The sequence below is a fragment of the Dermacentor albipictus genome, chromosome 1, assembly GCF_038994185.2.
Source record: "Dermacentor albipictus isolate Rhodes 1998 colony chromosome 1, USDA_Dalb.pri_finalv2, whole genome shotgun sequence".
Taxonomy (NCBI): Eukaryota; Metazoa; Arthropoda; class Arachnida; order Ixodida; family Ixodidae; genus Dermacentor; species Dermacentor albipictus.
The window spans coordinates 217,097,884-217,122,092 of NC_091821.1; the positions used below are offsets into that span (position 1 = coordinate 217,097,884).

General features: G+C 45.0%; 1 protein-coding gene across 1 annotated transcript in view; it reads left to right on the forward strand.

Moving 5' to 3' along the window:
• The first annotated feature begins 1,437 nt into the window (after positions 1-1,437).
• The window catches only part of LOC139054204 (uncharacterized), a 49,488-nt gene continuing 26,716 nt past the window's right edge, over positions 1,438-24,209 (forward strand). Inside the window, exons 1-2 of the mRNA XM_070530879.1 lie at positions 1,438-1,902; positions 23,210-23,452. Coding sequence (XP_070386980.1) covers positions 1,487-1,902; positions 23,210-23,452 — 659 coding nt within the window. The 5' untranslated portion in view covers positions 1,438-1,486. The remainder of the gene's footprint in view (positions 1,903-23,209; positions 23,453-24,209) is intronic.

The following is a 24,209-nucleotide window of genomic DNA, read 5'->3' on the forward strand; positions in this document are numbered from 1 at the left end:
AGGAGGAGGAGGAGGAGGAGGAGGGTGACGCAGACGGCGTGATCTCCTGCACAACGATGTGTACGTAGTTCCCGCATGGGCGCTTCTTGCCTTCTGTACGGGGAATGATACAACTACAAAATACAAGAACGATATAAAATACAAGTCACTAGAAAGAGGTGATACGCCTTCGAAGGTGCAGGATTCAGACGCTTCGCGGAGTCTGCAGATAGACAGACAGGCATTCACGTTGACAGCTTGCATTGCTTGACTGCCCTGACGATATCGCACCTTTGAAGGCGCTCTATACCTCCGCTAACAGAATGTGTGGCATGCCTAAGGTTTTGCTCGGGAGCACTCATCGTTTCATTGTAAAAGCAATTATATAGACATTCCTGGCACACTTCCGTCGTCACTGTCGCCATGATATTCCGTATAAAGTCCAAGTTCCATAACCGCGTGGCCGCGAGCTGCATGATATAGGTGCGAGTGAGAGCGTGCGAGGATACGCCGAAAATGGGGATTCGATCTCGCTCGTTCAAGGATCCTCCTTCCGTACAACAGCCTAATAATTTGCTATCGCAATCGATGCTTCGGCTCGTGCGAAACTGCCAGATTTCTTTTCACTCGGCAACCACAACAGTAATTTCGCGGCGGTTTGTTGCATTTTCAACAAAAAGGTAATATCAATAATGTTCGATATTTTCAAAATACAAGAAAGCCAAGCGCCATGTTTACAACTCTGTAATTCTGCAATGAAAAACAATATTACCAATCACTAAACTACACCTAATAATACGGATAGAGCAGATAAACGTGATCTATGACCCACCTTGCTGAACAGTACTGCTATTTTTATGATTACTTCCGCAACACACTTGTAAACATTGTAACAATTTCACGTAGACTATGATTTCATATATGCCGTTTTCCCGCTTTATCTTCTCGGAGAGATGCACATGATAGAAGTGCGTTGTCTGTTTTTGCTGGAGGATTACAGATGTGTAAAATTTGCGTATGTATATTTTTTGGACTTACCCGTTCTTATCAATCATATTTGATAGCTTGTAACTTTATCTATTAAATGCAACAAATTTCGCCCATATCTGTACAGCGCTTGCGGGTTTTACACACTCTCATTTCAGCTAATTTCACTCACCGCTAGAGCTCGCGAGCGGGCCAGAATCATAACTATTAGCAATTATTATTATTATTATTATTATTATTATTATTATTATTATTATTATTGTTGTTGTTGTTGTTGTTGTTGTTGTTATTATTATTATTATTAGCACATTATAAGCAAAGCGCAATGACTCGCTAAACAAGTTTTAGAAATGGAAAAGAGGAAAAAGAAGAGCGACACAAAGGCCACGCCCTCGCGCGCTGGCACGCGAGCCCCACGCGACAAAGGAGAATCTGTCTCGCGCTTTCGAACACGCAGCTAATCGTGACGGACGCACTCAGAACCATCGCAGAAAGGAACGACATCGTTCTGCTACCTGTCATGGAGATCGCTGTACCTAGCGGCATCGAAATGCACCGTCTCCTCCAAGGCTACCTGTCAACCATGTCGGAAGAGACGCCATCCCGCAAGACGCCTTCCTCGATTTCACTCGCCGCACTTCCAGATGGGCCCAGCGATGACGTGGCCTACGCGTTCAATAACTTGGCCACCGAGGACGTCCTCCCAGATAATCGACACCTCAAGCCGTGGTACACGGTCGACGAACGCACTTGCGGCAGCCACGCAGGACATCCCAGGAGGCTGTTCCCGAGGGCCGAGTGGTACCCGCTCGTTGGTATGGGCGTCAAGGACACCGTGCTTCTGTGTACCACCATGCAAGTTCCACGGAGCGCGGAAGGAGCCTGGCACCAGACGGTGGAAGCCTCGAGGTTCACCGTGCGCCTACTGATACAGAGGTAACGGTCAATTCGGTGTTTTCTATATCCTACATCAGGACCACTGCGAACATCCTAGGTGGATAGACAAATTTTATGTTATTTCTATAGTGTTGTGAAAATCACACTGGCGGGTTGTTTTGCCTCGCAAAGAAAAGAAAGACAGCGCGTAACTTGTTGAGTTACACGTTTGCGCCTTAAATGTACACGTGGGCTCAGGCAGTCGGCTGTATTCCGCTTTATGCCGTAATTACAAAGAATATGATCGCTTAATTTTCACATCCAAAGGCCAAGCAAGGAGTTACCATTGAGCGCCTTGAATGGACTTGTGCGAATTCGGCAATGTCTCGTATTGGCACTAGTCTGGCAGAAGGAAGATAAAGCCCGCCGAAACCGCAACTATTGCTATTCTTTTACAAAAAGTCTAGAGAAGGAGAGACGAACACGACATGCTCCAAGGAGAACCCGTCCGCAAATTGGGAGGCTTCTACGCGTGAATTTAGCGCCTATCATTTTTATTTATCCATTCGTTCCTTGATACTTTTGGTTCCCCAACTGATTTCAACTCTCCTCACAGCTAGACCACGTCATTTCGTTGGATAGTATTGTTTCAGGAAGGGTTACAGACTATGATTCAGTGTTATTGTACTGATATACCTTCGTGTGCCAACAATGGTATAAAAAAATGGGCTAAGAACTTAGCATAGCTGCATACGATAATAATAATATTAATAATAATAATAACAACAACGAGAACAACAACGTCATCTTTGGGTACGTGATAAGATGGCACTCCTATATATATATATATATATATATATATATATATATATATATATATATATATATATATATATATATATATATATATATATATATATATATATATATATATATATATATATATATATATATATATATATAAACTTTAATTATGGGGTTTTACGTGCCAAAACCACTTTCTGATTATAAGGCACGCCGTAGTGGAGGACTCCGGAAATTTTGACCACCTGGGGTTCTTTAACGTGCACCTAAATCTAAGTACACGGGTGTTTTCTCATTTAGCCCCCATCGAAATGCGGCCGCGACCTCGTGCTCAGCAGCCCAACACCATAGCCACTGAGCAACCACGGCGGGTTTATATATATATATATATATATATATATATATATATATATATATACAATGCCGCTCTTTGCCACCATAGAATATAGCAAATTATCAATTCAAAAGAGTGCATTCAGACACTTTCTTGTCCGAGAGGGCACCTTTCCGATACCACATTGTGTCACATAGACAAAAGCGGGGTATCAAAGGATGAAGTTCTGGCTTTTGCCCCTTTATGAAAAAAATGCCAAAATTGAACACACAACAAAAGCGCTTGAAATTCTGGCAAGAAAAACTGACAGTAAAACGAGTGGCGCATGACGTAGTAATCACAGTACACCAAGAAGTATTTTATTAGGACACTTTCTTATTTTTTACGCTTTTTTATTGGTTGGATTGAAGTCGTGTCTGAATAAATAAAATCGAAGAGAAAAATTCCAACCTAGAATACCGCTGCTAGAGGTCTTTTCGGTAGCGTTCAATCATCAAGTTCGATATACAACGGAAAAGAGCAATTGTTGGAACAAACAGAATAATTTTTGGAAATCTATAAAGGCTTTTCAGTGTGGTGAGGATGAGTTAGAATAAATTCTAACACATGGCAGTTGGATTTCCAGAACCAACATTACTATGTATATTCCGCGCCAATCGTCATTTCGTAGCATATATGCATGGTAAAAGAGCCCAATGGAGAAGCCAGAATCTATTTTCCTGCTTCCCGGTCGGGCGATGACGTCGTTAGTGCTTCGATTCTGAAGGCGCTGTTTGCTTCGAATGAAGCAGGACACGTTTCGTGAGACGAGCTGCAGCGTTCGTCGGAGACTTGCTTGACGAATGTGCATTGCAACAGCAGTGTTCATTGTCGCCATGCATTGGCAATGCAGTGCGCGAGATCCGAGTACGCGTGGATCGGAAGCGGCCGCGACCACGAGTGGCCGGTTCGTCGAGTGCGACCACGTGACTTCTGCCGAGTGCAGCCTCGACGTCTCGGGCTGCAGGCTACGCATCCACCCACGTGACCCGCTGCCGTGCGCGTTGACGATGCTGAACGCCATCAAGGCTGAGAGCAACGGCGACACGTACGGCATGGCTGCACCAAGCAGCCGCATTTGGAGGCTGCACGCGAGGTAAGCCAAACACCAGTCCAACTAAAATGCTGCAGTCAGTGTGCGGCCTCTTATATTACTATTCCATTTACGCCATCTTATCTCGTAAGAGACACCGTGATTGTAGGTCACATATATGCTCGTGTAAGCCGAGGTGTCACGATTAACTACTGCCTATAGGCCGGTTTCAGGTAATCATCTAGCGCAACCTTTCAATGTCAAATTATCATTCAGTGAAGGGATTGTAGCGCTTTCGTCAAATACCGATGTCCGTACTTGTAGAAGGGCATGTAGACTGTTCATTAGTACCCAGTTCTGGGCTATTTGGCTTTACAGTCAAAGCTGTTATGAGTTAGAGAGAGTATGCAAAAATATACGGGCTGTGAAGAGCAAATTGTTAGTTCGCACAATCCGTCTTTTCTTTCAGTCGCATATAAACTTGAAATCTTAGAAATAGAACACACGAGGTAAAGAGCTGCACCAAGTCTCCAACTTTGTAGCTGAGTAATATATGAACGATATATTTCTAAAATCTGCATGTGTTGACTCATAAAGCCGACAGTACCATTGGTAACTTTAGGTGAATTCGTAGACGAAGAGGAAAGTTAGAGCCTGCGGGCTTGTTTACTGTTTACCTGAACCATATACATCTACCATGAAATACACCACCTACGAATATCACAGGAGTAATAGATGCGATAAAGTTCGTACGACAGTACGTGTTATAGATAAAAGCGTGCAGGATGAGAAATAGTACGATACACCCGCCGTGATTGCTTAGTGGCAGCGGTGTTAGGCTGTTAAGCATGAGGTTACGGGATCCAATCCCCCCCGCCACGGCGGCTGCTTTCAACAGGGGCGAAATGCGAAAACACCCGTGTACTTAGATTTAGGTGCACGTTAAAGAAACCCAGGTGGTCGCAATTTCCGGAGTACTGCACTGCGGCGTGCCTCATGATGAGATTGTTGTTTTGGCACGTAAAACACCGTAATTTATTTTTTATTTTAGAAATACCATAAACATACAACTGGTATGTAAATATTGAGAAAAAAAAAAGCAAGCGCGCCAACTTAACAATGAAGCGATAGAGAAAATGTGTTGTTGCGTGTTGTCGATCCACCGTGGATATAATACGCGGAAGCCAAACGTCGCTGTAGCCACTTTTGCCTCGCAATCTATAGTCTTCCGTGAGACCAGTCGCTAGACCATATGGTGGTCAAATATGGTCGTACAGAAAAGGTATCGCCTGGTGGAAGCTACGAGTCACTGTCATTGTGTCCTCAAAGGAGCGAAAGAAAGGCAAAGTTGTTATCCACCCGACTGCATGTTGAACGAAGGGATAACGGAAACCCATAAGGGTCTCTCAGCCTTGGCGATGTGCCTTGGCTCACATCGCCTTCGCGATGTCAACAGCCCCATGCGCAGCGTATCCTGTGGCCGCATTAAATGCAGTAGAAAGCGGAAGAGAATGTGCCCCCCAGGAGGACGCGACACAGAGTTATTTTGTTCTCTTAGCAGGCATACTAAATGTTGCGCAACTGATTTTCCCGTTCAGTAGTCTTGAGAAAAACACAGAAAGTCAGCTGAGTAGCCAGTTTCTCGTGCAGACATACACATCTGGATGTCGATGGAAAACTGAGCCCTGACTTACACTCCGTACCGCCCGAAGCGTCGAGGTCACTTCGAAAGTAAAGTATTCAAGACCTAATGACACTGTGTGTCCCGTTTATTGTCCAGCCGCAACGAAGTTTAAACTTGGCTAAGTTGATTCTAAATGAGTAGCACCAGGCTATGATAGTAGTCTTGGCAAAGATTGGCCGGTAATATTTCTTTTAATAAATTAGAGCCCGCAAATGGCATTTAAGGAGACGCGGCGTGCCGCAAATCACAAACCACGGCCTGTGTTATTTCACGTGGCCCGGGTGATGCCTTAACTGTCAGATTTTGCCAAAGGGTCAAGCGAGTTCGTTCTCAGTGATTTGATGTCTGCTTCATTTCAGCGAGCGAGAGGCGTTTTTGTCGGTTTCGGTGTCTAAAACGCCTATTTTTGTAGATACAAACAGGCCTGCTTGTATTTCATATTCAATATTTCGCACGAAGGTTCCTCTAATCCGCACCTGCGCTTTCCTAAACATGGTTATTTTTACGGTCTGAAGTTTTGATGTCGTTATTTTTAAATGAAATGGCAAACTATTAAAGGCGTTAAGGTGCAATACTCTATTGCTCGTCTAGAGGCAGTGATCTTTCTTACAAGTCCGATGAATCCTTTTGTGAAAGGAATGACTAGCAACAATTTATTTTCATTCATTTGACCATGACCGCTTCATTTGACCGCTTTAATTTGCTTCATTTGACCATTACCTACCCAAACATCCGTGGGCGCATTAACACAAAACTATTATAAGTATTCTATTCCATTTCTGCAATCATCCCTCCACGATTGGTCAAAATTTTTTCGGACCACCAACACTTCGCTTGTCTTTCACGCGACGTCAGGAAAACCCTTCAACTCATGTGACGTATCATTAATTATTAGACCGAACAAAAAAAGTATTTCAGATTCTCCGACGTTTCCACCAAGAGCCGTCCGCTGTTGGTCAAACGTTTTTGGGCTGTCCCCACTTCGCCGGCGTGTCACTAGATGTGAAAAAACTACGAAAACTCACCACTTCGAAGTGGCGTAACAAAAACGAATTTTTGCGGAACTTTTGCGTGCCATATGATGTTGTGCAACCCTTCTGGCACCCACACCCGTGATTAAAATAATACGAAAAAGGGATTGCCGTTAAAACTCATTTTCTCCTGTGTCTGTGAATGCACATTGAAATTAAAGACTGCAGTCCAAACTTGACATTACGAGTTTTCTAACGCCCTCATTGGTTGCCGTTTACGCATGTTAATTACGAAGAAATTCCGTTTTGTTGGCGACCCCGTAACCCGCATACTTTTGTTCACGGGTACGCGACATCGCTCCACCACCTTTGTTACCACGAGGGTTCGTTCAAGCCGCATTTTACCCTTCCGTAGCATGTCCCCGCATTCTTCTACCAGAAAGCGAAAGCTAAGGAAAGGGAAGCAGGCTAATCGCCGACGCCGGCACTGCCATCCTCGTCCGGTTATGTACTTTCACTGCGGTAGCTCGGCCCCAATGAAAAGCTCGTCACTTCTACGTACTCCTCGCCTCTGGTCCGCCAATTAGACGAGAAAAACAAGTGAAGGTAGGCAATGCTTTTCGCTTTAGAAGCAAAGCAAGGTCTCCTCCTATAGCGACGAGCGCTTTCTATTGGCCTCTGTAAACAACGCCGCGAGTCACCGAACGATGCTTGCGTCGATGCTTACCTAAATATGACGTCGAGAGATTGGAATAAAAACAGATTGGAATAGCTTTATTTTAAGGGGCTCCTGTATGCTATTTCACTTCTCTGCCGAAATTATAGATGTCTGTATAAAGAACTGCATTGGAGCACTGTATATTGCTTGCTCTCATTGACGGGGACAAATTGTGCGTTTTACTTTCATTGCGCGCCTGAAATGGCAAAGTGGCCTTTCTTTGGTTATATTTTTTATATACGTAGCACAAAGACACTCGTATGTACTTAGGTATGTTGTGGAAGGAATACGCTCTTACTATAAACAAGAATAATTATTTAATGTGCAAATGATTGCTACGTCTCTTTCAAAGCAATATTTTATAACAATATCTCAACAGCAACACGGTAAAAAATAATCGAAAATAATGTTTGAGTTTTTGTTTCCGTCCTCAGGCACAGATAGGAGCGTGCGATTGAACCACTCTGTCTCTGCTTCCGACGGTGCTACAAGGATAAGCTTTGGATTATCAAGGTGCCATGGGGATTTGCACAACAGTGTCTCCAAAATCGCTTTCAAGAACAGCGCTACGCTGTTTACGGAGAGTTGAGACAGGCATCAATCAAAAGTTGTTGTCAGACTACATACAATTTACCGAATATATCGACAGCTGCCCTAGTTTTATTACAATGGCTGTTTTTGCCTCGAAAATCGAGCCAAACGTTTCGTCATCTCCATAGGCTTCCAAAGCTGGATCTTTAACGCCTGTGGGAACGAAATTCCAGCTTTTCACAGCCTAATCACTGCATTTGTCTCGCGTGGCTTGTTTTCTAGAACTTCTCTTTCACCTGCCTTTTCCAATATTTGCCCTGTACCTTCGGGTATTCGAGAAAAACCTGTTCGTCTCCTAGCGTGATGGATGGATGGATGGATGTTATGAGCGTACCCTTTGGAACGGGGCGGTGGCTTGCGCCACCAAGCTCTTGCTACTATGCTGCCTAATATCCTACCTAGGTTAACCAATGAGAAAAAAAAACACACTATGAACTACCACGTACAAATTTTCTGATACCCTATTGCGAACTGTGCTTTTGTACGTCTCCGTCCTTTGTCGTTTCCCTACTTTTCTTCCACCAATACGCTGGTGTGACGTCACACCAGCGAGCGCCCTCTCTCGGTAGCGCCGCCGCAGCGGCACGCAAGGCTTCGCCTCCACCAACGATGCCGCGAGCTGGGGCCCCTTCTTTCGGTCTGGCGTGACGTCACATGGTCACGGGAGGCGCAGCTGTGTAAGGAGGCACCACGACCACCGATGGGCCGAAAGTGTGAATAGTAATGCTTTCGCAATAAAAAGCTTCGAAATTCAAGGAACATTCATCCAGGTTCGCGGATCGAAGCCGGTACCCACGCCTTTCCGGTGTGGTCTTTCCACCATCTGAGATAGCCAGGAGTCTAGCTTCAGTGAACGCAGCACGAAGGCGAATCAGTCGACAAATCGAAACACATGGATTTGGGTGGATGACAATTTTTCGTTTCATGATCCTTCCTCCCTTTGCGCGCCTCAGTAGAACTGATGTCCGATGCTCAGTGTCCATGTGCTGAGAGATGTCGATTAATTCGCCTTCCTGCTGCGATCTGTTAACTTCCTCGTTAACTCAGAAAGACCGCCATTGAAAGGCGTTGGTCATGAGGTCGATCTCTCCGGACCCGGTCTAATTTTTTATCAACTGAGGAGCTTTGTTTCTGAAAAAACGGTGAAGAGTTTCCTTTAAAGCGTCATACTACAGTAGAACTTAAAACAAACAGTGAAAACGGGATTTCGCAAAGCCGAATTTTTATTTCTCTTCCACTTTTTTAAATTCTGAAAGAAATGCGAAAATTCGCGTGGATGAATTTTTTCTCATTCATGAGCCTTCCTCCACGTTTAGTGCTTTCGTACAACTGAGTTTTCATATCCTGAAAGCTCTACAAATTTTTTCCTCTTCCACTGCAAATTTGTTATCCATATCACAGAAAGCTTTAGACAAAGGGTTTTATTTCACCGTGTACGGTTCGGTGAGAGAGTGTTCGAAGTAACTCGAATAGTATACGTACTCATCCATGTTTGCGTATGCTGCTGTTGTGCATAGCAAGCCCCGTCTCTTGTTCTACACTTACGGTCTCTAAAGCTTCCTCAGCACATAACTATTCCTTTGGCAGAGCTCCTTCATATAGACAAACCTTCTTTCCTTGAAGTGTAAAAGATAAATCTGTCCTTTACTCGTTCTGAAGACATTGAAAGGATGACAGCTATTTTGAAGTATATTCGATTAACTACGCAGAACACATCATTAGCAGCTTCACACGAGCTCAAACCATCGAAAAGTTGTTTTCGGCGATACAGTGCGTTCACCTGCTGTAAAAAAGTTTTTTTTTAATTTTCCTATTGGGAAAGAGGACATTGACTCTACCACTGGTTGAGTCACAAACAATTCGCATCTTTTCCTTCCTTCCATCAGGTTCTCCGCGGACAGAGTAGACGGCAGTACGGCAATCCCGACAGGAGTCGCCCGTCGTCTCCTGCTTCACCGCGCGTGTGGCTGCCGTCTGCTCGGCTGCACCTCGTCACAACTGCAGCGGCACAACACCACCAGGCTCTGCAGGCGGCGTTGCCGTCCCCTCAGCTGTGCTTATCCAAGCTGAGTAGCCGACCGTGCGTTCTCTGCTGACCACGTGACCGGCGACTTCGAAGTGCACTCGGGTCGCTGGCACGATGGCCACAGTAGACGTTTCGGGGCGCACTGGCGGCTTCACTCTGCAGGGTTTGGCGAGGACGTGCCGAGCAACCGCTGCGAGCTAGTCGCCGTGTCACTATGCCGCGGCGATAGTGCAACGAATCTGTGGCGCTGCTTTCGTGGAGTGCGTCCACTTTTCTTTCGTATCTTTTTACATTTTTTTCGGTGTATTTGTGTGAAATTAGTATTGTTATATATGTTTATAATAAAGTTTCTTGCGATCGAAATATGTTGCTATGTTAATTCCTTGAGCATGGCGTTTGTGGGCGATGGTAGTGGGCGAAATTGAATGAGCCCTGCACTGTAATTCTTTTTTTTATTGATAACTATACCGTTCAAAAGCTACGACGTCATCTCGACAATCCTGCCTCGCGACAATGTGGCCAGACCAGTCAAGTTCTGTTTGTGTGCTTGACTGTAATACCCTGCGATGGAATGTAATCCACGGATGCACAGGGGTTGCTGAAATTGCACGCCGCCCTGCTCGAAAGGAAGTCCTTCTAAAGCTGCCAGGACTCTGCCTTCCTTTGTAAGGATTGCTTGGGGCATAGCCGCAAAATATGAACCCACAGTCACATACGCAGAAATGTGTTCGTATCGCTCAGACTTGAGAGGGACTTGCGGACTGTACGTTCGCATGGGGTAATGGTTGGGAAGATGAAGTAAAGCACGAAAACATGATTACCCGGCTTATTATTATTATTATTATTATTATTATTATTATTATTATTATTATTATTATTATTATTATTATTATTATTATTATTATTATTATTATTATTATTATTGCAAGTTCCACCCCTCCTTAAGTGTTTCTTTAACGCTGGTAGCTCAGAAACGCAATATATCCTTTCCGACAACAACACTAAGCGCAGCGGGAACGTTTCCCTCGGCTTGTAGCACTATGTTGAAAACTATTGTGGTCGTTCGTAGATGTGACAGCTGATGTTGATTTAATTGCTTTACGAAGGTCACGAAAGTTTATTTGCCCATATTCGTACCTACACAACGGCTGAAAATTCCTGACTGGTTTTGTAAAGTACTATACACGACAATAAATCTGAAAGACCGCGCACACAGAAAAGCTGGGCCAACAAGCCTATATATGTAGAAACTAAAAAATTTAGGCGCTGTCATTACCTTTGTAATCTGATTGTAACAATGATCACTTCTTCCACATTGAACGTGTTGAAGCCAGCAAGGGAGGTAAATCAAAATATTACAGGAGCTACGTTCGCTCTCACTGTTGTAAAAAGAGCTACCAAGATGTATGTATTGATGATGAAAATGGCGATTTCTCGAACACTGCTGATGCCTTTGCAAAACATTTATGTTCTGCATTTCTTCTAAATATCCTTCTACATCAAGTAACGTTGATTCTCACTCTGGTACCGTGTGCTCGTGTGTAAGGGATGTTATCTGCAAGTAACATATTTCTGCTCGACACACGGTAAAACTTTCGCTAGAAGTCGCTATTTGGTACCGGTTGAATACTCTGCGAACAACATATTTTTAAAGAGCGTTTGGGCTAATCCTAATTAAAATGTATTTGACAATACTCGCCCTGTAGTGCTGATAAGTAATGAGATCTTGTGCTATATACAGTGTATCCACTTAGAGCACAGACGATTATGGCAAGGAAAGCTGAACGCACGCACCTCGCATTTTGCGTCGTGCTTTCCCCGGTTGTTGGGAACACAACACTTCTTAGGCATGCCGATGGTAATGTAACGCCAATAATAAAATGTGGACCTTATTGAAATCATATGGGGGGATGGGTAGCGACGCGATTTTGAACAGCACGAGAAATTGTAGACATCTTGAGCCAACAAGCGAATTTGCTCATCTAACGCACAAAAGCTACTGGACGCACTATTTGACGAGCCATGACAATAGTTACACGATTGCGATGGCAAGCAAACAATGTTCCCGTGCCAGGGCGCTAAGTTTGACAAGCCTGACGGCCAAGGTGAGGTGCGTTATTTGGAGCGGCTCCATTCGATGACGTAGGGTCGCAGACATCAGGCAGTGCTTCGCCTGTACAGCCGAGGAGGTTGCAGTAGCGCTCGCTTGTGCGGGAACAAAAGCGGGAGTAATATTATGCGATAACAAATTGGCTATCCGAAATTTTAACAAAGGGAGAATCTCGGAAGAAGCCCTCCACATTCTACACAAGAACCCCCCCAGGAGGGACATAACTTTTATTTGGGTACCAGCCCATGAAGAAGTCCCAGGCAACGAAGCCGCTCATGAGCTCGCCCGAGCACTCTACCACCGGGCAACTCTAGAGCAGTCAGTTCCAGGGATAAAAGATAGCCTGATCACGTACAGGGAAATTGTCGATCACTACAAAGCCGAAAGAAGAATCTTTCCACCTCCGCATCGGTCTCTCTCTCTGGAGGACGCTCGCATTTGGCGACGCCTCCAGGGAAACAATTACACATCACCACATTGGATCTACTTAACACAGACGAGGGACTATAACGACGCCCTCTGCAAAATTTGTAAGCAAAAAGGTACGCTAGACCATATAATATGGGAGTGTGCTGGGTCCCCAGGGGCCAAGGAAAACATTGTCAGTAGAGAAGCCTGGGAGGCCTTGCTCCAGAGCGAGGCAGAAGACGACCAGCGTCGAGCAATCCGCCTGGCCGTTGAGGCCGTGAAGACTCACCGTCCTCAACGCGCGGGGACTGCTTCGTCCTCCTCCCCTACCTACGTGTAGGTTAAGAGGCGGGCACCCCAGCTCGGTGGAACAATAAAGTTTTCATTCATTCATTCATTCGACGTTAACTACTTTCAGGTGGTATTGGTAGAATTGACGCAGTCACGAAATGAGTGAATGAACGGGTTGCCACTCTTCGCTCTCGATACCCACATATTATACGTATATATATATATATATATATATATATATATATATATATATATGCGGGGAGGGCGGTAGAGGGAACAGGCGAAGTGAGAAGGCGAGGAAGCGCTACTACTATACACACGACAGCAGTTGCGGGCAAACTGGCAAGTTTAGGTTCAAGGTCCGGTATATCGTTTATCCTGTTTCTGAAAAATAAACGCCATGCAAATATGTCAAGCGGACAAATGATACACGGCGTACTGACGTAAAGCCGTTATAAGGTACTGTGGGGTCAGGGCGAAACTACGGAAACAGTCGCACGTGAAATCAACACTTCTGTGCCCGCCTCCGCAGCTGTACGCCTATGGCATTCAGAGAACGAGGTCCTCCGCTTACCGTATTTGCACGAATTCAACGTAAGTATTTCTGGTTTTTCTTTTTTTTTTCTAAAACGCGCCTCGCGTTTGGTTATGTTTGTTATATTCGGGTTCAACACGATCACATATTACACGTTCTTATTTTTCCCTCTTGCAAAGCTGTCAGATAGAGCATTGCATTTGAACATTAATATCCTAGCTCTTTCAAAGCATGCACGTCATCGTGAGTAAAAAAAAAAAACGGAGGGCAAAAATCTAGCTATTAATCATTGTTATGGTTCAACTTAAAAGGACGGGTAGATTTTTCAGAAACCAAGTGCGCCAGCAAAAAAGAAAAAGGAAGAAAAGGAAAAAAATCTTCATTAACACGTACAGTCCTGGAGTTACAACACTCATATGGTACATAACCTAATAAGGACACAAAAATACATATTTATTTATATATTTATTTATTTATTTATTTATTTATTTATTTATTTATTTATTTATTTATTTATTATACATACATACATACTTTCAAGACTCGAAGGCACTACAGAAAGGGGTGGTAACAAAGCAAAGTAAAATGCAGACAATTATATAGAGAGAAAAAAATGTTGAGCGATAGCGTGGTAAACTGTTGTTTTGAATGAACATGTATCTGCGATCAGAATGATGGAAGCAGGAAGGTGATTCCAGTCGACACTTGTGTGGGGTAAAAAAGAATCCTGGTACTTGTTCCTTCGGCAGTGTCGGACGTCACCTTTATATCTGTGCTCATATCGGTATGTAACAGGGAAAGCTGGGGTGATAAGTTGATTCCCGAGCGCGTGGTTAGAGCGATAAACCTTGTGGAATAGGCAGCTGCGAGCACATTTGCGGCGTAATGAAAGATCTGGCAGATTCAGGTTTTTGTCATACAGGTTACACTGGAATGGCGGGAATGGTTAGATAAAATAAAGCGAGCTGCTCGATTTTAAATCGCTTCAAGGGAAGGGGCTATAGTCATGCTTGATTGTTATCCCAAATGGCAGATGCGAATTCTAGTTTTCAGCAAACTAGGGTTTTGTAGAGTGTCAATTTTACAGAAGTAGGAACAGCAGAAAAATTACGACGGAGATATCCTAATATGTGATTTGCATTAGCAGTAATACAATTAGTAGGCATATTCCTTGATAGATAATTAGTTATGTAAAGGCCAATATATTTTTGAGCGTTAAGAGATGCGAATAAAGTGTCACTCAGTACATATCTTCACTCATTGCCACTACTGGCCGTACGTGACACGCGCATCGACTTACTCTTGCTAGCGTTAAGTTTCATGAGCCATGTCTTAGACCGGAGTGACACATTGTAAAGATCCCCTTGCAGTTTATATGAACCATCATTGTTAGTGATCTTTCGGTATATTACACAATCGTCTGCGAACAGAATAATTGATGGTGAGGTACCCAGTTAGGGAGATCATTAATATAAATAAAGAAAAGTAAAGGCCCCAAGACGGAGCCTTGTGGCACTCCGGATGTAGCTGCTGACAAAGCAGATGAATAGTTATTCGTTGTGACATATCGAGTTCGATTAGAAAGAAACTCTTTAATCCAAGACAATGCATTTGGGTCAATATTAAGCTCCTTAATTTTATGGGTAAGTAGATCATGACATACGGTGTCGAGCGTTTTGGCAAAATCTAAAAAAATACAGTCAATATCGAATCCTTGATCTAAGGCGGTGAACAAATCGTTAATGGAACAGAAAAGTTGAGTATCGCCTGAAAATGTGTTTTTTTTTTTGAAACATTGTTGAGATTGATGGAAGAACGAGTTGCTGTCCAGGAAATCGATGAGGTGAGGATATACTACGTGTTCTAAGATTTTGCATGGAATGCTAGCTAATGAGATATGTCGGATGTTGTCGGGACAATCTGCGTTACCTGATTTACGGACTGGAACCACCCTAGCCATTTTCCGGTCGGTAGGAAGCGATGAGTACTGTAATGACTGAGCAAATAGTTTAGATATATTAACAGACGAAAATAATGCCGTACACTTTAACATTGCTGAATTAATAAAATTAGAACCTGTAGTAGATGGCATCTTTTGATTATCAATCAAATGGTTAATACCAACTCAATGCAGCACATACTTGGCATACTTATAATGTACTTATTCAAAGGCGCAAACTATATATATAGTAATGAGCAAATCAGACAAATCGGCCATCCGCCAGAACACCTTGTTGACTTCTGCCTGCTCTACTTTTCTAGCGCCCGCGCCCAAGTACATCTCTTCTCCGCACTCAGCCACGCTGCAAGTTTCCGCCACGGCTTGCAGGGTGTCAAGTCGTCGTTGGTGCGCCGTCCAGCGCGCAACCAGCTTCTCATGGCGGGCGGCATTGGCTCGGTTGCGCGCTGGTCGCAGGCTCGTCGACGATTGTCCCGTCGCAATTTGGCATGCATGAACGACAGAACAATCTGTACAGTGAGCAGGCGCTCTGCTCAGCCGTTGCGTGCTTCTTCGCAATGGTGCTGCTGACTAATCGAGGCTAGCCGTTGCGCTCGAATCAGCCGAACTTGACGAAAAAATCACGTGGTATGCGCATCTTGTCTGCTGCATGCCTATTGCGGTGACTTGCGCGTCCTGCACGTCTTTCGCATGCGTGCAGGTCTTTGATGATAATGACTTTGACCGAGGCCTCCCTCAACGCGGTGTGAACGGCCGCTAATTCGGCCAAAGACTGCGTTGACACCCAAGGATGTGGCTCCGACGAGTCAGGAAGCACCTCCATTGTGATACGTAGACAGGGCGGCTTCCTGGAGTGGTAGCGTCGGCACCTCCATGCGCCCCGGCGTTGATTAGTTTAGGAGTACTTTCGCCGGCTTCTGTGGGTGGAAAGTGGTCTCGACCTCTGGAAGTGATGGCATAGCGTCGCATGCCGACGCAGAGTTCGAGGCCAGTGGTGGAGAAAATGGCTCGCATCCGGTGTCTACAGCAGGGCAGGTGGCGAAGCTATTTGTCAAAATATTACCACGCGCAGCTGCAGCAGCGATATAATGCTGCTCCGGTGCTCACAGGGTTTTCGTTGGTGCAGTTCAGCTGGCATAAACTGCCATGACAAAGTAGCAGCGGTGGTCTGTTGCGTGGAGCCACTGGCGCTGGTTTGTGATGCACCGCTCGGTGGTGGGACGGCACAGGAACGGCGGTCTTCATGCGCTTCCCACGGCCTGGTGTGTAGCCGACGGCGACAACCGGTGAGTCGGTGTCTATCGTGAGGAAGACTGCGTACCTCTCTGTTCAGGCATTCACCACTGCCACCTCAAGGTGGTGCACTTCAGGAGCTCCGGCCGCTGAGCAGTGCTGCCGGTGCTCCTCGGAGGCATAAGTGAGCGGGCGGAAAACAGCCGCCAGAGCTGCGCTCCATTCTGCCCAGGACCGGTACTCGTGACCTTCGTACTTGCCCCACGCCTTGGCACCACCTCGAGACCTCCCGGCTGCAACCAGCAATATCGTGTTGTCGGGCCAGGCATGGCGAGCGCCGAGCGTGTTGGCATGCTTGTACCCACAGAATGGGGTCATTCTGAAATCCGTGGAACTGCGGTAGTTTCGAGCCAGCCGGTGATGGTAAGGTTGCGGGCGGGAAGCCGAAGGTGGCCGAAACGATGTAGTTGACCTGCTGCGAGAGCAGCGAGATGGCTCGCATGATGTCCGTCAAGCTGCCGGCTGTGCCGTCCCTTGAGCCAGGGGTGGAATCCGCGCACGTTGAGGCGGCGGCAGCCGCCGCAGTACTTGTGCCCGCCGGACCAGTAGCCAGGGGAGCCTGAACGGCATCCCCCGACGGCCCAGAGGTGGATGGTGCCCTGGGACAGTGGACGTGTTTTTTCGTCGACTTTGATTTTCCCTTAGCTTATCAATTATACACTCCAAATAATACTACAAATTCTTCCCCTATGTTTTCTTGGTTTGATTATCTGTTGATTCCATATGGGGTAGGGCACCTTCAAAGTGCCAGAATAAGGCACGATGAGACTTCAAAGAGCAGGGGCGCTATGAGGGAAGGCCTGCAGTTCGGCCAAGCTTGTACTCTTCGTGAGCTCTGCCGAGCTCGTCTCATAAATGAACAAGGCGTATGGACACATCATATTTAACCCCATGGACGCGTCCAGTTTTAATGGCTAACATCACTAGCACGTCACCTCGTGGCCGGACGGCAAAGACAGGCTCACGTTGTAAATCGTGGGGAGCCTTCATATGCCGGGCAAAAATTATTAACGAGATATATGTTTTGTAAGTTCTATTACAAGCTTTGTGAATGTTTCGCAAACACATTTCAAACAATGGAACACGACGGACGCGACATCAGCTGAAGACATCCAACGCACTGACATCAAACGCACGTTCTCCACCAAAAACGATGTTGTGTACGTGGACGTAGCCGAACAAAATCCCGAACGAGGATGCAGAATGGCCATGGTCATCAACGCAAGCCTTTCCGAAATTACAAGTGGCTCAATAAACAAGAAGCATGACTGAAGCTGAGGAGCCGTCGCTCTAACTGCGGCGGATGGCTTCAGAAGCGGCAAATCACTAACCATTCCAACTGATTCACATTTCCTCAACAGCAGAATAGGCCACCACGCACTCAGTGTACTCCCCGAGATGAGAGGCGGCGTAACACTCCACTCAACAGAGCCACAGTCGATCCAACACAAGATCCTGTGGGTGCAGGGACATGCAGGAATGCCGGGAAACGAAGAGATGGACAGAGTTGCTCAACGGTATGCAATCTGTGTGCCCGAAGAATCCGAACTGGAATGTCCACTGTCTGTTCCCAGTGACTACTCGGATTTATTGGCACACTACTGCAGGGGAACCAGAATACGCTATCCTCCCCCACATAAATCACTCACGAGGGCGGAGGTCACTTATTCGAGACAGCTCCATGCAGACAGGAACCTTGCCCAACTTAAATTACCCAGTAAAACGTGTACCCCGCCAGATGCGCAGATAAATAACCGGTAGCCACCTTGTAACAGATAACGTGGGAATGCCAACATATGACAGCAGTCGCCAAAATCATAAATCCATGTGGGGAGCAATGGCAGGCACAGCTGGCCGGCGACCACTGCTAGGAGCAAACTGGTCTCGTGGAGGGAGCACGAAGGGCAGCGGAAACTAATGGAGCCCTGGACAAAGGGTCCCACCCCTACTAAACCCAGTAAAGAGCGTCAAAAATGACCCTGACAGGCTGCCACAAATGACCCTGTAAATAGAAACCAATGAAAGTTTTGGATGATGATGATGATGATGATGATGATGATGATGATGATGATGATGATGATGATGATGGTGGTGGTGGTGGTGGTGGTGGTGGTGGTGGTGGTGGTGGTGGTGGTGGTGGTGGTGGTGGTGGTGGTGGTGGTGATGATTATGCACAACGATGTGTGCGTAGTGCCCGCGTGGGCACTTCTTCCCTTCTGGATGGGGAATGATAGAAGTCAACAATAAAAGAATGATACAACGATACAAGTCACTAGAAAGAGGTGATACGCCTTGGAAGGTGCCGGCTGCAGGCGTTTCGAGGAGTCTGCAGGGAGACAGGCAGACATTCACGTTGACATAGCCCTCATCGTTGCATTGCAAAACTAATTATATAGACACTTCCAGGCACATTTAGGCCGTCACCGCAGTCGCCATGATATTCCGTATAAAGTCAAAGTTCCATAACGGCGTGGCCGCTAGCTGCATGCTATAGGTGCGAGTGAGAGCGTGTGAGGATGAGCCCGAGATGGAGGCTCGATCTCGCTCGTGCAAGCGTGGGAGGCGGGGAGCAAGCCCGCCGTCTTCCTACGGGCGCAAGGCACCGGGAGGGGGGAGTAGGAGAAGACACGTTCTCCTAGGGCGGCGTCTGCGTATGGCACGGCTTAGCGCGGTCGCCCGGGCCCTATCGTGAAAGCGACAGGCGGTCGGTTCATAGTCGTAGGTGTGCCGTTAGCTGATGGTTTCGTGTGCGCTTAGTAAGCGTTGAAGTGAGAGACAGCACTAAAGTCAATTCGCTCGCTGCATATGCCGCTTTTCGTGACGCCAGCAATTTTACAGCGAGCGTCCCCTGTCATCGAGTGAGATGTGTTCATGTTTCCGTGTGCGCGCATAAGACTACGTTTGTCAATTTAGTCAAAAGCCGATGTTTACAAGTTTACGGCCGATAAAAGTACTATCCTCCCTCCGTATAGCAGCCTAATAATTTGCTATCGCAATCCATGCTTCGCCTCGTGCAAAACTGCCAGATTTCTTTTTACTCGGCAACCACAACAGTAATTTCGATGCGGTTTGTTGCATTTCGAACAAAAAGGTAATATCAATAATGTTCGATATTTTCCAAATACAAGAAAGCCAAGCGCCATGTTTACAACTCTTTAATTCAGCAATGAAAAACAGTATCACCAATCACTAAACTGCACCTAATAATACGACTAGAGCAGATAAACGTGATCTATGACCCACATTTCTGAAGTGTACCACTATTTTTATGAAGACTTCTGCAACACACTTGTAAACATTGTAACAATTTCACGTAGACTATGATTTCATATATGCCGTTTTCCTGCTTTATCTTCTCGGAGAGATGCACTTGATGGAAGTGCGTTGTCTGTTTTTGCTGGAGAATTACAGATGTGTAAAATTTGCGTATGTATATTTTTTGGACTTACCCGTTCTTATCAATCATATTTGATAGCTTGTAAATTTATCTATTTTCGAGATAGATAGATAGATAGATAGATAGATAGATAGATAGATAGATAGATAGATAGATAGATAGATAGATAGATAGATAGATAGATAGATAGATAGATAGATAGATAGATAGATAGATAGATAGATAGATAGATAGATAGATAGATAGATAGATAGATAGATAGATAGATAGATAGATAGATAGATAGATAGATAGATAGATAGATAGATAGATAGATAGATAGATAGATAGATAGATAGATAGATAGATAGATAGATAGATAGATAGATAGATAGATAGATAGATAGATAGATAGATAGATTTACAAGCTATCAAATATGATTGCTAAGAACGGGTAAGTCCAAAAAATATACATACGCAAATTTTACACATCTGTAATTCTCCAGCAAAAACCGGGGTAGTTGGAGAAGTATGCGAGAGGCCTTTGCCCTGCAGTGGGCGTAACTAGGCTGATGATGATGATGATGATGATGATGATGAAATTTATCTATAAAATGCAACAAATTTCGCCCATATCTGTACAGTTCTTGTGGGTTTTACACACTCTCATTTCAGCTAATTTCACTCACCGCTAGTGCTCGCGAGCGGGCCAGAATTATTACTATTAGCAAGTATTATTATTATTATTATTATTATTATTATTATTATCGTCATCATCATCATCATTATTATTATTATTATTATTATTATTATTATTATTATTATTATTATTATTATTATTATTATTATTATTATTATTATTATTATTATTATTATTATTATTATTATTATTAACACATTATAAGCAAAGCGCCATGACTCACTAAACAAGTTTTAGCAATGGAAGAGAGGAAAAAGAAGAGCGACACGGAGGCCACGACCTCGCGCGCTGGCACGCGAGGCCCACGCGACAAAGGAGAGTCTGTCTCGTTCTTTCGAACACGCAGCTAATCGTGACGGACGCACTCAGAACCATCGCAGAAAGGAACGACATCGTTCTGCTACCTGTCATGGAGATCGCTGTACCTAGCGGCATCGAAATGCACCGTCTCCTAAAAGGCTGCCTGTCAACCATGTCGGAAGAGACGCCATCCCGCAAGACGCCTTCCTCGATTTCACTCGCCGCACTTCCAGGTGGGGCCAACGATGACGTGTCCTACGCGTTCAGTAACTTGTCCACCGAGGACGTCCTCCCAGATAATCGGGACCTCAAGCCGTGGTATACGGTCGACGAACGCACTTGCGGCAGCCACGCAGGACAACCCAGGAGGCTGTTCCCGAGGGCCGAGTGGTACCCGCTCGTTGGTATGGGCGTCAAGGACACCGTGCCTCTGCGTAACACCATGCAAGTACCATGGAGCGCGGAAGGAGCCTGGCACCACACGGTGGAAGCCTCGAGGTTCACCGTGCGCCTACTGATAACGAGGTAACCATGAATACGGTTTTTTCGATATCATATATCAGGACCACTGCGAACATCCTAGGTGGATAGACAAATTTTATGTTATTTCTACAGTCTTGTGAAAATCACATTGGCGGGTTGTTTTGCCTCGCAAAGTAAAGAAAGACAGCGCGTAACTTGTTGAGTTACACGTTTACGCCTCATATGAACATCTCGGCTCGGGCAGTCGGTTGTATTCCGCTTTATGCCGTAATTACAAAGAATTTGATCGCTTAATTTTCACATCCCAAGGCCAAGCAAGGGGTTACGATTGAGCGCCTTGAATGGACTTGTGCGAATTCCGCAATGTCTCGTATCGGCACTTGTCTGGCAGAAGGAAGATAAAGCCCGCCGAAAGCGCAATTATTGCTATTCTTTTACAAAAAGTCTCGAGAAGGAGAGACGAACACGACTTGGTCCAAGGAGAACCCGTCCGCAAATTGGGAGGTTTGTATCTTCTACGCGTGAATATAGCGGCTATCATATTTATTTATCTATTCGTTGCTTGGTACTTTTGGTTCCCCAACTAATTTCAACTCTCCTCACAGCTACACCACGTCATTTCGTTGGATAGCATTGTTTGAGGAAGGCTTACAGCCTATGATGCAGTGTTATTGTATTGATATCTCATCGTTTGCGAACAATGGTATAAAAAAGATGGGCTAAGAACTTAGCAGCATACGATAATAATAAAAATAATAATAATAATAATAATAATAATAATAATAATAATAATAATAATAATAATAATAATAATAGCAACGAGAACAATAACATCATCTCTGGGTACGTGATAAGTTGGCGCTCCTCTGTATATACGATGCCGCTCTCTGCTACCATACAAATTTCATATTAATCTAATAGCAAATTAACAATTGAAAAGCGCGTATTCAGACACATTCTTGTCCCAAAGGGCACCTTTCCGATACCACATTGTGTCACATAGACAAAAGCGGGGTTTCAAAGGATGAAGTTCAGGTTGTTGCCCCTTAATGAAAAAAAAAATGCCAAAATTGAACACACAACAAAAGTGCTTGAAATTCTGGCACGAAAAACTGACAGTAAAACGACTGGCACATGACGTATTAATCACAGTACAACGGGAAGTATTTTATTAGGACACTTTCTTATTTTTTTACGTTACTTTATTGGTTGGATTGAAGTCGTATCTGAATAAACAAAATCGGAGAGAAAAATTCTAACCTAGAATACCGCTGCTAGAGGTCTTTTCGGTCGTGGCTAATCATTAAGTTTGAAATACAACGGAAAATAGCAATTGTTCGAACACACCGAATAATTTTTTGGCAATCTATGGAAGCTTTTCAGTGTGGCGAGGATGAGTTAGAAAAAATTGTTATATCCTAACACATGGCAGTAGGATTTACAGATCCAACATTACTATGTATATTCCGCGCCAATCGTCATTTCGTGGCATATATGCATGGTAAAAAAGCCCAACTGAGCAGCCAGAATCTATTTTCTTGCTTCCCGGATGCGCGATGACGTCGTTAGTGTTTCGATTCTGAAGGCGCTGTTTGCTTCGAATGAAGCAGGACACGTTTCGTGAGACGAGCTGCAGCGTTCGTCGGAGCCTTGCTTGACGAATGTGCATTGCAACAGCAGTGTTCATTGTCGCCATGCATTGTCAACGCAGTGCGCGAGATCCGAGTACGCGTGGATCGGAAGCGGCCGCGACCACGAGTGGCCCGTTCGTCGAGTGCGACCACGTGACTTCTGCCGGGTGCAGCCTCGACGTCTCGGGCTGCAGGCTACGCATCCACCCACGTGACCCGCTGCCGTGCGCGTTGACGATGCTGAACGCCATCAAGGCTGAGAGCAACGGCGACACGTACGGCGTGGCTGCACCAAGCAGCCGCATTTGGAGGCTGCACGCGAGGTAAGCCAAACACCAGTCCAACTAAAACGCTGCAGTCAATGTGCGGCCTCTTTTATTACTATTCCATTTACGCCATCTCATCTCGTAAGAGACACCGTGATTGTAGGTCACATATATGCTCGTGTAAGCCGAGGTGTCACGATGAATAACTAGCTGCTTAGGCCGGTTTGAGGTAATCATCTATAGCGTAATCTTTCAATGTCAAATTATCGTTCAGCGAAGGGATTGTAGCGCTTTCGTCAAATACCGATGTCGGTACTTGTAGAATGGCATGTAGACTGTTCATTAGTACCCAGTTCTGGGCTATTTGGCTTTACAGTCAAAGCTGTTATGAAATAGAGAGAGTATGTAAAAATATATACGGGCCGTGAAGACCAAATATTTAGTTCGCATAATCCTTCTTTACATTCAGTCGCATATAACTTGAAATCTTAGAAAAAGAACACACGAGGTAAACAGCTGTACCAAGTCAACAACTTTGTAGCTGAGTAATATATGACCGATATATTTCTAAAATCTGCATGTGTTGAGCCATAAAGCGGACAGTACTGTTGGTAACCTTACGTGAATTCGCAGACGAAGAGGAAAGCTAGAGGCTGCGGGCTTGTTTTCTGTTTGACTTCTCTATGGACACCTGAACCATATACATCTACCATGAAATACACCACCTACCAATATCACAGGAGTAATAGATGCGATAAAGTTCGTACGAAATTACGTGTTTAGATAAAAGCGTTCAGGATGAGAAAGAGTAGGA